Source organism: Teleopsis dalmanni, chromosome 1 (genome assembly GCF_002237135.1).
Source record: "Teleopsis dalmanni isolate 2A chromosome 1, ASM223713v2, whole genome shotgun sequence".
Classification (NCBI taxonomy): Eukaryota; Metazoa; Arthropoda; class Insecta; order Diptera; family Diopsidae; genus Teleopsis; species Teleopsis dalmanni.
This window is the reverse complement of record NC_051846.1, coordinates 206,489,692-206,503,312: the sequence shown is the minus strand read 5'-3', so window position 1 is coordinate 206,503,312 and position 13,621 is coordinate 206,489,692. Positions and strand designations below refer to the sequence as shown.

Genomic DNA, 13,621 nt, shown 5'->3' with positions numbered 1-13,621 from the left:
CTTTCAGATCAGCGAAATCAAGACAATGCTGATGGTTTCTTTCAATTTAAAGGAAATTATTCATATTAAATTTGTCTTATAAGTTAGGTTATGATTAGTGAAAGTGGAATACCTATTATCTGCAAGTTCAACGTTTCAGGACAGCCGGATTGCGACTAATTTGAGAAGAACTTCGCGAGCTGCGGCATAAAACCATCACGATATTTACCAAATAGACATCATTCTTATCAATCGTCTTCAGTTTTTCAGATCATTCAAATCAAGACTATGCTGACTGTTTTCTTCAAATCAAAGGAAATTGTCTTATAATAGCAGTGATGGTCAGCGAACGTAGAATATTATCTGGAAATTCTACGGATAAGAGCAGCCGAAATTTGACGGATTTGAAAAAAATCGAGAATAGGTTAGTTGCTTTCTTAGCGAGGTACAATATCAAGATATCATGATACTATCCCGGTACGAGATTTATTTGTCAAAAAGGCAATATGCTTATCAATCATTCTCAGTATTTGTATTTGGTTTTTTGTAGCTTTGTCTACTGTTTATATCGAAATTTACAATGAACGGAAATATTTTAGATACCAACCCAATCAGCTAAAAGCTTAAACCGATATACCTAAAGCAATTCCTGGTGATGAGTATACAAAATATTTTCATTCAGTAAATCAAAGTCAGTTCCTGCCGATTAGTAAAAAATTAGTTTCCAAAAATTTGTTGAATGAAGTAGACAATTTCACATAAGCAAAACTGAAAGTCCAAAATAATAAACGCTTATTTTTTCAATGATAATTTACACTCAGTAATCTACCATAGTCTTACTAGAGTAACAAATGTATTTGTTTTGTAAAAAATCGTTTATGGAAAATCAATGTCTTCCTTATAGAGAACCTTAAAAGTAATAGTAACTTAATCTTTTTATTATTGATTGATTTTTGGTTGAGTTAATATTTTACTAAGTTGTTTCAAATTTTAAGCATCCATAATGGTTAAAAAGTACTCCGTTAAAAACTACAAAATTTAATGAAAACTTCATTATAATGTAATCCATTAAGTAATTACAATACCACACCACAAATTTTGAATTAAAATAAAATCTCAAAATAATATGTAAAACCTTTAATGCTTCCAAACTCCATTTGGTATCGTTTGAAGTTCATATTTGCCTTTAATTTTACTCTTGATTCCAGGTCACCACATAGACTCGTACGAACCAAGAATACTGGCCAAGCGCGTTTACCGTAAAGTGAAAATTTTTGCAAACAAAATTAAATATCATTTTCAACCAGATTTCACGGTTGCAGGATATTCGTCCTCGGCTGTTGCACAATTTAACACTTTTTGAATGTATTTTCATTTTAATTAGTTTGCTAACAAAGAAATATATTAAATGTAGTTAGCAGATAGTGGATGGTGTGCAACTACAAAATATGTTGTCTGAAATCCGAAATATGTAGCAAGTTTCACATGGCACTGTGTTGTCCTGTTCATACTGGCAAATGTTTACCTTATTAAATAATACAGGAGTAAGGTTAAATAATCATGGAATATGCAGAATTAAAAATAAAAAATTAAATAATAATTCATGCGCCAACATACGAGTAGGAGGACTTGATATTATCAGCGCATATGCTTATGAAAATTATTCATTTTAATTTAAATCATTTTTATTATGCAATCTGATTATGCACAAATAATAATATTTGCATCAACTATATAATATTGTATAAGTAAGTATGTAAACATTAAACATATTTGGGTAATTAAATATTTCCCTTCCCTTACACAACGCGAGTTTTTGAATTAAGTTCATTCACTCGATAAGTCGGAAGCAATGAAGCATTGAATTAATTTAGTGCATTTAAGATGCACTTCTACTTCAAAAAATCATTGAAAACTTTAAAGCGACTTAATTTAATAAAATAAATTTAAAACAACTTTAAAAGTTATTGTATTGATACAAATTTGGTACTTTGGTAATTAGGTTTGCTATGAAGAGGAGCAATTGCATCAAATGAAAGAGTGCATACGATCATAGCAGAACCCTTATCCTATAACTAACCCTAACTGAGCAATAAGCACTTAAATTATTAAAAGAAGTGAAAATGAATATTTTTGACGAATTCCTAATTAGAATCCTCCTTCTGGACCAAATCGAAGCCGAACAGATAAGGAATGTAACTAAATTAAAATCAAATAAGCAATTTAGAGCACTTACGTTGCACCTTTATTTTATGATATACATATTTTCCAAAACTGGAGAACGAGTTTAAATTTTTGAAAAAGTGTTGAAAAAATATATAAAAGAAGGTGATAAAATTTAGTTATTATATTCACAAAGATAATATCAGCATATTATCAGGAAAAATGGACGAAAATACTGCAGTTATCATAAATCTCTTATGCAACAACAAACCCTAAACGTGCAATAATGCCTCAGTGTATTAAAAGAAGAAAAGAAAAGTGTTCTCTCCTTGGTAATAAGAACATTACTTCACTTGAGACAAATCTATTTCGTTGGGATGATATTCTGAGAAGTATCCTAAAATCAATGCTGAATTGATAAGTAACCTTTATGTAATAAAGGTTAGATTAACTCAAATTATAAAATACTAAAATATATATATTTATTTTTATATATTATTGTACATTAATACTACGTATTATATCTAGAAAGATTCAAGACATGCAAGAGCATATATTGAGGAATGCAGTAAAAGCAGGCCAAGGAAAAGATGAGTAAATTAGCGACTTGAAAAAAATGAGAGGAGGTTGGAAGGTATGGGTAAAGAAGTATTAAATAAAATCAAGCAAAATAAAACGTTTTGATTATGAGTACATAGATCTGTTAGAAACTGTAATAACAACAAACAATAAGAAAAAGTTATAAAATTACAAGTTAAAAATAAAGAATAAGAATGTATTGCCTGTGCACATACACGAAATGAAAATAGTCTGATCAGATTAAGCATTACACTATTTAAATCTATAAACTTTTGAGGCTGATAACAATCCAAATACAATTATTGTGAAAATCGTTTTCTTAAAAATTTAACTCTTAACCTTTATATTTGACTCTGTGGTAAGGTTCTTATGCGCTACTCGTATATATAAGTAAGTTCTCTTAATACAATAATTTAACAATTAATGTAAATTGAAATTTACTTACATGAAAATATTTTTAAATATTTTTTTTTAAAGTATATATTTTTGTTTAAGATAACTTTTTTTACCATAATTTATAAATATATTCAAATCTTCGCTTCAATTTGAATTTTTTTGAATTATTCACAAATTCACTAAAGGATTTCTAAATTCAACAAATTTCTAATTTCCGGAAAGCTATATTGAAAATTTCATGCCTAAGTTGATTTAACCATTCCTTAATACTTATACATAAAAAATAACATAAAAAGGGAAATTTATTCAAAGTAATTACAGCGGTTGAATCAAAACTAATTACAAATTAATTCGCCATGAAATCAAGTAGAAGAGAAACGTAATGAAATATTATTACATAAAATAAGACCTTACTTTATCAAAAATAATAAAAGAAAAATTAAAAAAAAACTTTTTTTTTCTAAGCATAACTGTTTGACCAAAACACTTCAAATGAAACAAAAAAACTGTTTTGGAAAAAATTATATTTTCACAACCATTGAACCATTGCGGTAGCCTTTTCTGTAGTGCTAGGCTTCTAATTAAAATTAAAGCCGTTGTTTTCAGCACATAAAGTGTAGTCAAAATTACTAATTACGCTAAACGCCTAAACCGCTGTGATTTCTTTCGTAAATTTTAACGATTTAAAGTTTATAAAAGAAATTTGTTTGCCTGTTTTTAGGCGCAATTTTCAATTTCATAAACAATGAAATAACGCAATGGAACAATATCAACAACAACACTAACAACAACAACAACAGCACTGACATTAGCTATTGCAATCAATTGTTTATTAAATTTTGAAAGCACTCTAACACTGCAATGACGCACACCCACAAACATACACATAAACACGCATACATGTAAACAATAAGTGACAAGTATACATAAATAGAATTATAAAATTTATACAATTGTATTCATTCACTGGAATTTCGCTCAAACACAGAAGAGATTGCATTTTCGTCTGAAAAGCGGCATGCGTGTGTGTGTGTGTGGGTGTTTGTGAGCATATTTTGTATACAAAGGAAATAATAAATAAATATTTTAAATGCATTATAATTTGTTTGTTTAAGTAAATGTGTTGGTGTGTGTGTCTGCTTCCCGTTTTTTATTGTATTAAAGTAAAATTCATTAATGAATTTTACACAAAATTTAATTTTGAGCATAAATGACAAAGCAAAATGGAAACGTTTAATAATTAATTGCATTTTAATTAAAATTGGTACAAAGTAGTTCTAATAATGAGTGTGTGCGCCGCAAATTAGGCTATAAATTTTTATTAGCTACTTGCAATTTCAATGAAGTAAAAATTTCAAAATTTTATGGAAATTTGGTCAAAGTGAAAAAGTTTTAATTTTTTAAATAAAAGTCATTAAAAAAGTCGTTAAAATTATTGGAATAATACATAAATGATTTTTGTTATTTTTATAAATATATTACTATTATTATGCATTATTTTTATTATTCTTTTTATTATAATTTTTTTACTTATCATTTTTCTTTCATATGAAGGTTATTCATTTCGTGGTTTTAATTCCGCAGCGTTGTTTCAGTCATATATATTTCGCACCTTGCTATCGCTGATTTTGTTGGAATTGTGAAATCTTACTATAATATTGATGACGATTTTTCACAACACATTCGCCTCAATGACTTATTTTCATTCTTTCACTAATAATTAAATGTTTTAATTATTTTTAAAAAAAATTCTTTCACTAATCAATAAATAAAACACAAAACTGTTGCATTGGGGTAGTGAAAAGCTGCAAGTTACTATCGAAAAACTAATCAATATATAAGAGATCACTTATAGTGCGATGGTGTGTTATTTGGACTAGAGACGTAACACGTCTGTACTTTTTTAAACATGATATATATCTGAACTTTTTATGCATACAAATATTTAAAAATACTTGCACTATTGAGAAAAATTTAAATCAAAATAAAGATAGGTTAGTTGTATTCTTAGATCGCATTCACCATACGATTTATATAAACAAAAATCTTGATTGTAATTGAGTATCTAATATATAGCTTAGCCTAACAACGAATTAAAGCGAATACAACGCTTTTTAAACATCAGTACATTAGTTAATGCAGTGAAATCGTTCAAAGTACCTTATCAAAATGCTTAACAGGTTCCGAACAAACTCAAAACACTACGGTTCATTTGTTTGAGTATATTCATTAACAATTAAACTAAAATATTTCATGGTATGTCTACGACAGACCTGAACAGGCTCAAAACACATAATTCTATAATTTTGTATACTTTTTTTGGTAACCAGGATCATTTGCTTAAATATATTCAACGACAATTGAATTGAAATATTTCAAAGTACCTCATCCCCTTTTCTCAACAGATCCCAACAGGCTCGAAACACATATACATTTTTGTACACTTTAGTAACATTTTTTTTCGATAACTAGTGGTCATCTGTTTGAATATGTTACCAATAATTAAGCTGATATTCTTCAAAGTGCTTTATTAGGGCTTTCAACTGATTCGATATTGTACTGAGCTTAACATGCTTTCAAAATCCTGCTAAAAATATTCCTAATAATGATTGAGTAAAACAACTTGAAATAGGTTTAATGGAAATATAAACATTACTACTACATTAAGATACTTTATGCATCAGAAGAAAAGAATTCATATCTATCTATATGTTGAATACTATGCATTCATAATCATTCGAACTGATTATGGCTTAATCAGCGGATTGAAATATTTTGGATTAAAATATTTTTAGGTAAACTAGTATAATTCGCCTATAAATGATTTTTAAAAATATAAAAATCTCTATAAAAAAGCTTCAAGTTTTAGTTTTGTTATAATCATTCTTATTTATTTGCATACACTAATTATTTTTTAATATTTTTATGTAATATGTAACTTATAACTATACAATATATTTTTAAATTTATTTATTTTTTGCATACATATGTAATAGTTTTGACTATATACGAATACATTATTTATTAAATATTTATTGCATTTTACACAAGTGATCATTAACTTTATTACATTCATTATTAACTAAAATACATAGTATATACTTGGTACATATGTATATATATATATAATAATATATATATAAATATATCAATTTAGTTTACAAATACATTTATATATGTAATAATTTAATTTGCTATATTAAAATAAAAAATTATTAATATAATTAACCACATAGAATCATATGTATACAAATAATTGCTCCTATTCTTGATATATCGTAGTAGCTAAAATAATTCCACAGCTGACAACACATTCTACAATTGAGCTCTTCCATGACAGAACAATAATAGCAAAATAAATTCTGTAGCATTTACAACACTAGCCTAGCCAGGATAACCATATTTGGTTTAAATATATATTCTTTATTTTATGATTAATTTTCATAAAAAAAATAATAGTTAATACAATTTATTTTATCTAGTACTTAAAACTAAGCACGACGTATATCGTCTCTATATGTAGGATAATAGACTTCGGTATGAGTATCCAGCATTATGTTATTACATAGCAATGGAAAGTAAAAATTTTCAAGGAGTAAACACAATTATAAAGATAAGTGTTAATTATATGTATAATTTTGATTAAGTATTTGAGGTTATATATTAGCTTACAACGAACATGCTATATACGCATTAGTATATTTTGCTGTCTGCTTTACTCATATATATTCAATATGTTTAGCTTATATATTTCTTGCGTTTTTTTATGTTTTATTTATGTTTTATATTAAATACAATATATTTCGCTATTTTTGTTTAAATATTTATTGTCCACCCAACCAGTTCTCGGCTTTTTTATATAATTTTTATTTATTTATATATATTTTATATAAATATATTGCATCTAAACAAATGATTTACTTAACTGCGGTTATACATATTTATTAAATTTGTTTTTGATTTTTATAATGTTTAAACTGTAATAAAATTATACGATTTATACAATTTTCTTTTTAAAAAATAATATGTAACAAATAATAATAATTATAATTTTTTTTTAAAATAAAATACACTTATTACTTTTTAATTTAAAAAAATCAATTGTTTATAATAAAAAGAATGCTTATAGGTAAATATTTTGCAAGTTGGCTTAGTATTTGATTAGTAAAGCAAGCAATAACACACCAGAAGCCTGGGTCTGCATTTCGAAGTTGTCTGCAAAGTTGACGAAATTAAAGTCTTCCTCTATATTTTTTAGTTTTGCCACATTTCCGGCTTCTGATTTTAATTTATTTCCTGTCATCTTTAATTTGTTGTAAAATATTTTTCGTTTGTTGCTACTTCTACTATATATAATAGTAATAATAGTAATAATTTAAATTTGTTATAGTTTTTATGATCGTTGTTGCTTTCGTGGCTACTTTGGTAGCTGGTACTGCTGCGGATCCGTCTCGGCATTTCTTTGTGAAGATAGTGCGGTCAACGAATTAGAAGTCCTGTGTCCGGTGACCAGCGATTCGCTCGGTAATACATATCCTTGTACATGGAAGGGCATGAGTTTTGATTCTGCAATGCAATAAGAAGAAGAAATATACGTAAGTAATGAGGATTGATTTTATGAAGATTTTTATATTAAATTACATTTCTCTAAGATATCATATTTTTAATATTTCTGTCACATTCTTTAATAAAACAAGTCCATTCTATACATTAATTATCTATATTTATGGACTATATGAATCCTATGATGCGTCTAGTATTTAATTTGAAATATTTGTAATAGTCACTTAATTCTTTTTAAAAATTTTTTAAATTCTAAGTATTTTTTATTTGCTGATAAAAACATAGAAGATATTTAAATAATAAACATAGAAGATATTTTAAATAATTTTATATTTACCTTGTTTCTCTTAAAGTCTATATTAGTTCTTACTGTTCTATGATGAAGTCCTTGTAGAGGACGCGCATTATTGCCTAATGGAGCTTTAGGTGAAGTCTCTGAACCTTGCATCAGTCGTCTGAGTTGATATAACTGCAAACAAAATAGTACAGTACAAATAAAATTACGTTTGAAAAAATTTGAAGTATATATACGCAAGTTAATTGTATATTGCAGTATATATGGTAGTTCGTAAAAGTTAACTGATATAATTTTAGTCTAAAAAAATTATTAAAATACAAAATAAATATATATAATTCTCTTTAATTATTAGTAGCATGACACTTATTTAGTTTTAATAGTTATTTACAGATACAATATTTATTGATCTACTGTAAAAGATAAAAACTTTTTGCTAAATAAAAAACTTTTTCTTCTAAGTATATAAGAAAGTTTTTTTTATTTGAACTGTCTATATTGAACTTTACTTTAATATAAACAATTGATAATTGGTAGATAGATGTGAACTTCTATTTAAAAAATGCTTTAAAGATGCATAGCTTTAAAGTTATAAAAAAGCTTGCAATATAAGATGGTATTCGTAAAAATAAAATATCCTGATTTTTAGTTATTCATATATATGCAATTAAAATTAAAAAAAAATTTTTTAAGTTACCTACTATCAATTCATAATTAATTTAAAAAAAACCCATATAAACACTTTTGAGCAATTTAATACCACTTAGCACTTAATTGCTTGTAAATGAAATATGTCGAAACTTTAACAGGAACAATTAAATGAACTGCAATTAAACACATATAAAATAAGTGTCCTTTTTTTTTTTTGAAAGGTCCTTAATTGCTTATGAAGTGCACAATTAATACATAATTTTTACCATTTAAAATAGTGCATATGAACACGGTTTAAATTGATTTCCGTTACCGCATCTGTGTGGCTTGAGACCGCCACGGAATAATTCCGGGAAATGCAATCAAAAATACTGCAAATTCAATTTGTTGCAAAATTAATACGACATTTGCACAAAATTTTGTGGCTAACAAGGTAATTAAATAATTATTTATCTGACACAACTAATATTAAATTAAAACGCCACACTCAAGCAAACTAAATAAAGAAGTTAGCTTTGGCATTACCAGAACTAAAATACTCTTCATACAGATTAAGTAAATATTATTCAGTGAAATAGGAGTCACGGAAATTCTTCGCCCTAAGTGGAATCGAATTGATCACACGATTTGATCGATGTATTTTACGAAACAAAAGGCGATGTAGATGATTATTTATTTGCTGCAAGTGGAAGAAGATTGATCATACGTTCAGTAAACCTGAACACAATATTTCGAGGAAAGCTATCGACTGCAATCCTCAAACAGGTGATGACCAGTTAACACGTGGCAAGGTCTTGTGTGATTTAAAGTCGGAATCACATAAATATGTTAGTTTAAGATAAGAAATTTAATAATAAAAATCATAATATTGATATAAAATATGGAAAATAGACTTTTGGATACTATTTAATTGCATCTATTTGGAAATTAGTGTCTTTCACATGAATATGAAATTACATTTAAGCGGAAATCTAGAAATCTTCATGCCATATCATATTGTAGAAAAATGGCATGTCTAATTATAGAGTAAGAGAAATCCCGTACACTAATGAAATTGTTGGTGTAGAAGTTTTCGGCTGTAACTATAAAAATCTGTACGCATTGTGTGTATGGCCCTGTGCCTTCTAAGTCCAGTCATTTAGGTCTGGACCTGACTCAACGTCCCCAAAAGATTTAAAGACATTCATTTCTATATCTTACAGAAAGCAGATCTGTAGATCTATACAGATCTCCGTAGATTTCCGTAGATCAACACGGATAGCCAAGCAGCCATCAAGGCATTGGTCTCCAGGAGGCTTTCTTCAGAAATATGGGTGATCTACCACGGTATGCTATATTAACTGCTTAACAAAAACAGAATAGTACTTTACTGGGCCCGTAACCACAAATAAATCAATAATAATGAGTGCGCGGACAGTCCTACAAGACCGGATCAACCATTTAATTTAAGAGACCTACTTTTATTTTCATAGATTGAAATCTTATTTGGGATTTAGTTGGTCCACAACTAAGTCTTTGGTAGAAAAAACGATTTTAACTAAAAGAAATCATTATTGGCACAGCATATCGGATATGAGTCATGCCTACAGCATTATAATGGTGTATATGATGAAGAATATATCTGAGGTTGCTATCATGTTATATGATGGGTCACCACGATTAGTTTATTTTTCGAAATTTGCGTGCGAAGGGTATTAAAAAGGTTGGTTATAATGAAAATTTACAGTGGCTACGGTTAAAGCGATAATAACATAATTAAAACAAGCTTTGTTATAAATTATTTGGCGATATAATTATGCACAGCGTTTGGTTTTAATTAAATTTTTTTGTCACAGATCATTGAGTGATTAATATTGTAGTTAGGATTTGTATATTTTTACTAACCTCTTGTTTAGTGATATAAATAGGTTTATTAACTATAATCCAAACGGTGCTCTCCCAGCAGCCAGGATGTGTAGTTGAGCCTTCGTATGTGATGTAGTGATCCGTGTTTGGCAACAATGAACGCACTGATATGTGCCTAATCGGTGTTGAAAAACCTAAAAGAATAAGAAAAAAATATTGCTTTTTATAATTTTTTGCACATTCTGTAAATTTAATCAGAATGTTTTTCCCTATTAATTTAGAGGACAGTGAAAAAGCTTCTTGCTGCCACTGACATTTAGCAGGAGTAATTGTTATGTTCGCATTACACAGACACTCGTTTGTGTGTCTGAGTCCAAAATTATGCACTGCCAAAGTGCAATAAAATAACTCATAATAAAATAACACGGTAATTGCGCGAAAAACTTTCTACTTTCTTTCTGTCGTAGTAGCAAATATGGTAAAAGCGCTGAAGCAACAGGGGCAGGAGTTGAGGAGAAATTATGATCCTTTGCATTTAAGTCGAATCCATAGTTTGCATAGAAAAACTAACATAAAATTATGATTTTATGCTATGCTTCGACTTGACTTTGCATTGTTGTTGGGCGGAAACTTTAACGAATTTGGAAAAAATCAGAATTGGCCAGGCTAGTTGAAGTTGCATAAATGATGCCGTCGACATAGACCAGGACAGCGTCATGCCAAATTGCCTCAAACTTATGTCGACGACGACGCGAACGACAACAACAGCAACGTGTCTGCTTGCCATTATATCCGTTTCCGCTATTAAGAAAGCCACACTAATACCGCGGAAGTGAAGCAAAGCAAACATTTAAAGTTTTATGGCTTTCTTGCTTTAAGGAAGTACAAGGATTGTATAATATTATTTCTTGTGAAAAAATACTTGTAGTTCGTTAGAAAATTTCGGCAGAAATTTTTCTTAGAAGTGGATAAAAATATATAAGCAGGTTTAAAAATGTAAATCTTTAGTCCTGAATATTCCGAAAAAATACAAGATATAACCAAATAAATGAAGAAGAGCAAGTAAAAAGTGAATAGAATAGTTTTTCAGCAAATTTTTGTTAAGAAGAAGTGGCGAAATGTAGTCAAAGATAAAAATACTAAAGAAGGACTTATAAAGAAATAAAAACATGAAGTCTAAAAATTGTAGTATAGTATAATAGGAGAAGACGAGACCGAACAAAATCGTGTAACAGAAGGATGACATATTAAGAAAGAGGAAGAATGAGGATTGACACACAAGGGTTGTAATACATTTATACTATAATATACCTAACCAAACCTCGCATGTTAAGACCTATAATTTCTAGCTAGAATATAGTAAACAAAAATAATTTCAAGATAATAGCGAAGAACTTCAATAATAAGTAATGAAGAAAAAGTATAATCTACCTATACATATACGAGAATAATCTTTTTGAAGAAAAGAAATAAGCTGTAATTAATGCCAAAACTCCGGTAACCTATCAACATTATGATGTTTTGGATATCATAAAGATAAATAATTACATATATACATAAATAAAAAAAAAATCACAAAAGAGAAGAAAGTAGATACACATTTTTGCTTCGATTGGTTGATTGAAGAAGTGATTGGAATAGTCTACGAATAGAATTACTATTTTCGGCCCATTGTGGTGACCTATTTTCGTTTCTAACTATTTATTTGTATGTATAGCTTGGTTAAATTCAGCCCTTACAATTTGGGAGCCTTTAACGAACGTTAAGTGATGAGTAATTTAACTGGTTAATATAAAATAGTTGTTTTTTTTATCTAGTGCAATAAATGGCATTAGAGAATACTAGTGTGTTGGCCGCCTGCTTTCAGTTATTACTTCTTGTGTAGAGGCTAAGACTATTTAGGAGGTGATCAGATATCTAGTATTTTCTCTTCAATATTAGGTTTAAATTTCTGTCTGAATTTGTATACGAACTTATTATTTATTATCTGCTGTATTAATATTCGAAGTTTGTAACATGTCTAACTGTGCTTTCTATAATTACTGTTTCTATTATTATTTCCGTACTACTTTCTACGAGTTTCAAGATTTCACAAATAAATTTCAATATAATCTATTGCCACCTAATAATCGCTATCGATAAAATGTAAAAACTGTACTATACCATATGGTTTGTGATCTTCCACGGCTTCTTGCAGCATAGGTGTTCCAAATCAGGTGTATTTGAAAAAGATTATCATGGAGGAATTATAGCCCTTAGTATCATAAAGTGATTCATCACTTTATTAAGTTAATTGATTTAAAAATATAAAGAACCAAATCAAGTCGTCATACAGCGCTATGTAAACTTAGTGGACAAGCTTTCAATCTTTGAAATCACAAGTTGATGCAGTAAATTGAATCGATGATAAACATATTTGAATACTGAGATTAGTTTGCCATTTTACATCCATGAGTGTTGCAGATTTTAGTGGATGTTTTTGACAGTGGTACAAAAGTTTTGAATATTTTTGGTAAATTTTGTTGCATTTTATAATATTAGCCTGCCTCGTTCAAAAACGGCAATCAATTAAGCTTTGAAAATGGACCCACTGTGGTAACATTGTTTTAAATTAAATGTTTTAAATTGTTTTAAAGTGCTTAAGTAAATATGTCTTTACTTCGGATCGAGAATTACTTTGTTGCGTTAATATAACAGATAATATCTTCAATGCCTTTATTAGAGGTATAAGACGGATATTTAAAGAAGGAGAACCAAAAATGGAAGTGAGTGACGGGTAGTGATAGAGCAGTTGAGCAACTGACTTCAGTTTCTTCTCTGATTCACACCATGACCGTAGCCATCAAAAGCAGCATCTAATTGGTCAATATGCCCGCTCAAGACGGAATGTTCCGTCAAACAGCTAAGATATTATTTTTAAATTACATTAAAATTTCGAAATTGCCTATACGCTTATGTAAAGCAACATAAGGAGCTAATAAATTCAATAGAGCTAATACGACTTATGTCTCTTGGATTACTTTAATATGCTGATGAGCAGTATATTGTGCGATTGTATAGACTAATAAGTCCTTTGGATTACTATAATATTCTGATACACCGGATTATTATAAGTTGTATAGGCTAATAAATAACTTGGATTACTACAAC

The 13,621-nt window shown here is 28.4% G+C and overlaps 1 protein-coding gene across 1 annotated transcript in view; it reads right to left on the bottom strand.

Moving 5' to 3' along the window:
- Positions 1–7,512: 7,512 nt before the first annotated feature.
- The window catches only part of LOC119667131 (putative carbonic anhydrase-like protein 2), an 8,382-nt gene continuing 2,273 nt past the window's right edge, over positions 7,513–13,621 (bottom strand). The window contains exons 2-5 of the mRNA XM_038076419.1: positions 13,300–13,373; positions 10,511–10,665; positions 8,018–8,149; positions 7,513–7,683 (exon numbers count right to left, since the gene is read on the bottom strand). Of these exons, the coding sequence (XP_037932347.1) occupies positions 7,597–7,683; positions 8,018–8,149; positions 10,511–10,665; positions 13,300–13,373 (448 nt within the window). The 3' untranslated portion in view covers positions 7,513–7,596. The remainder of the gene's footprint in view (positions 7,684–8,017; positions 8,150–10,510; positions 10,666–13,299; positions 13,374–13,621) is intronic.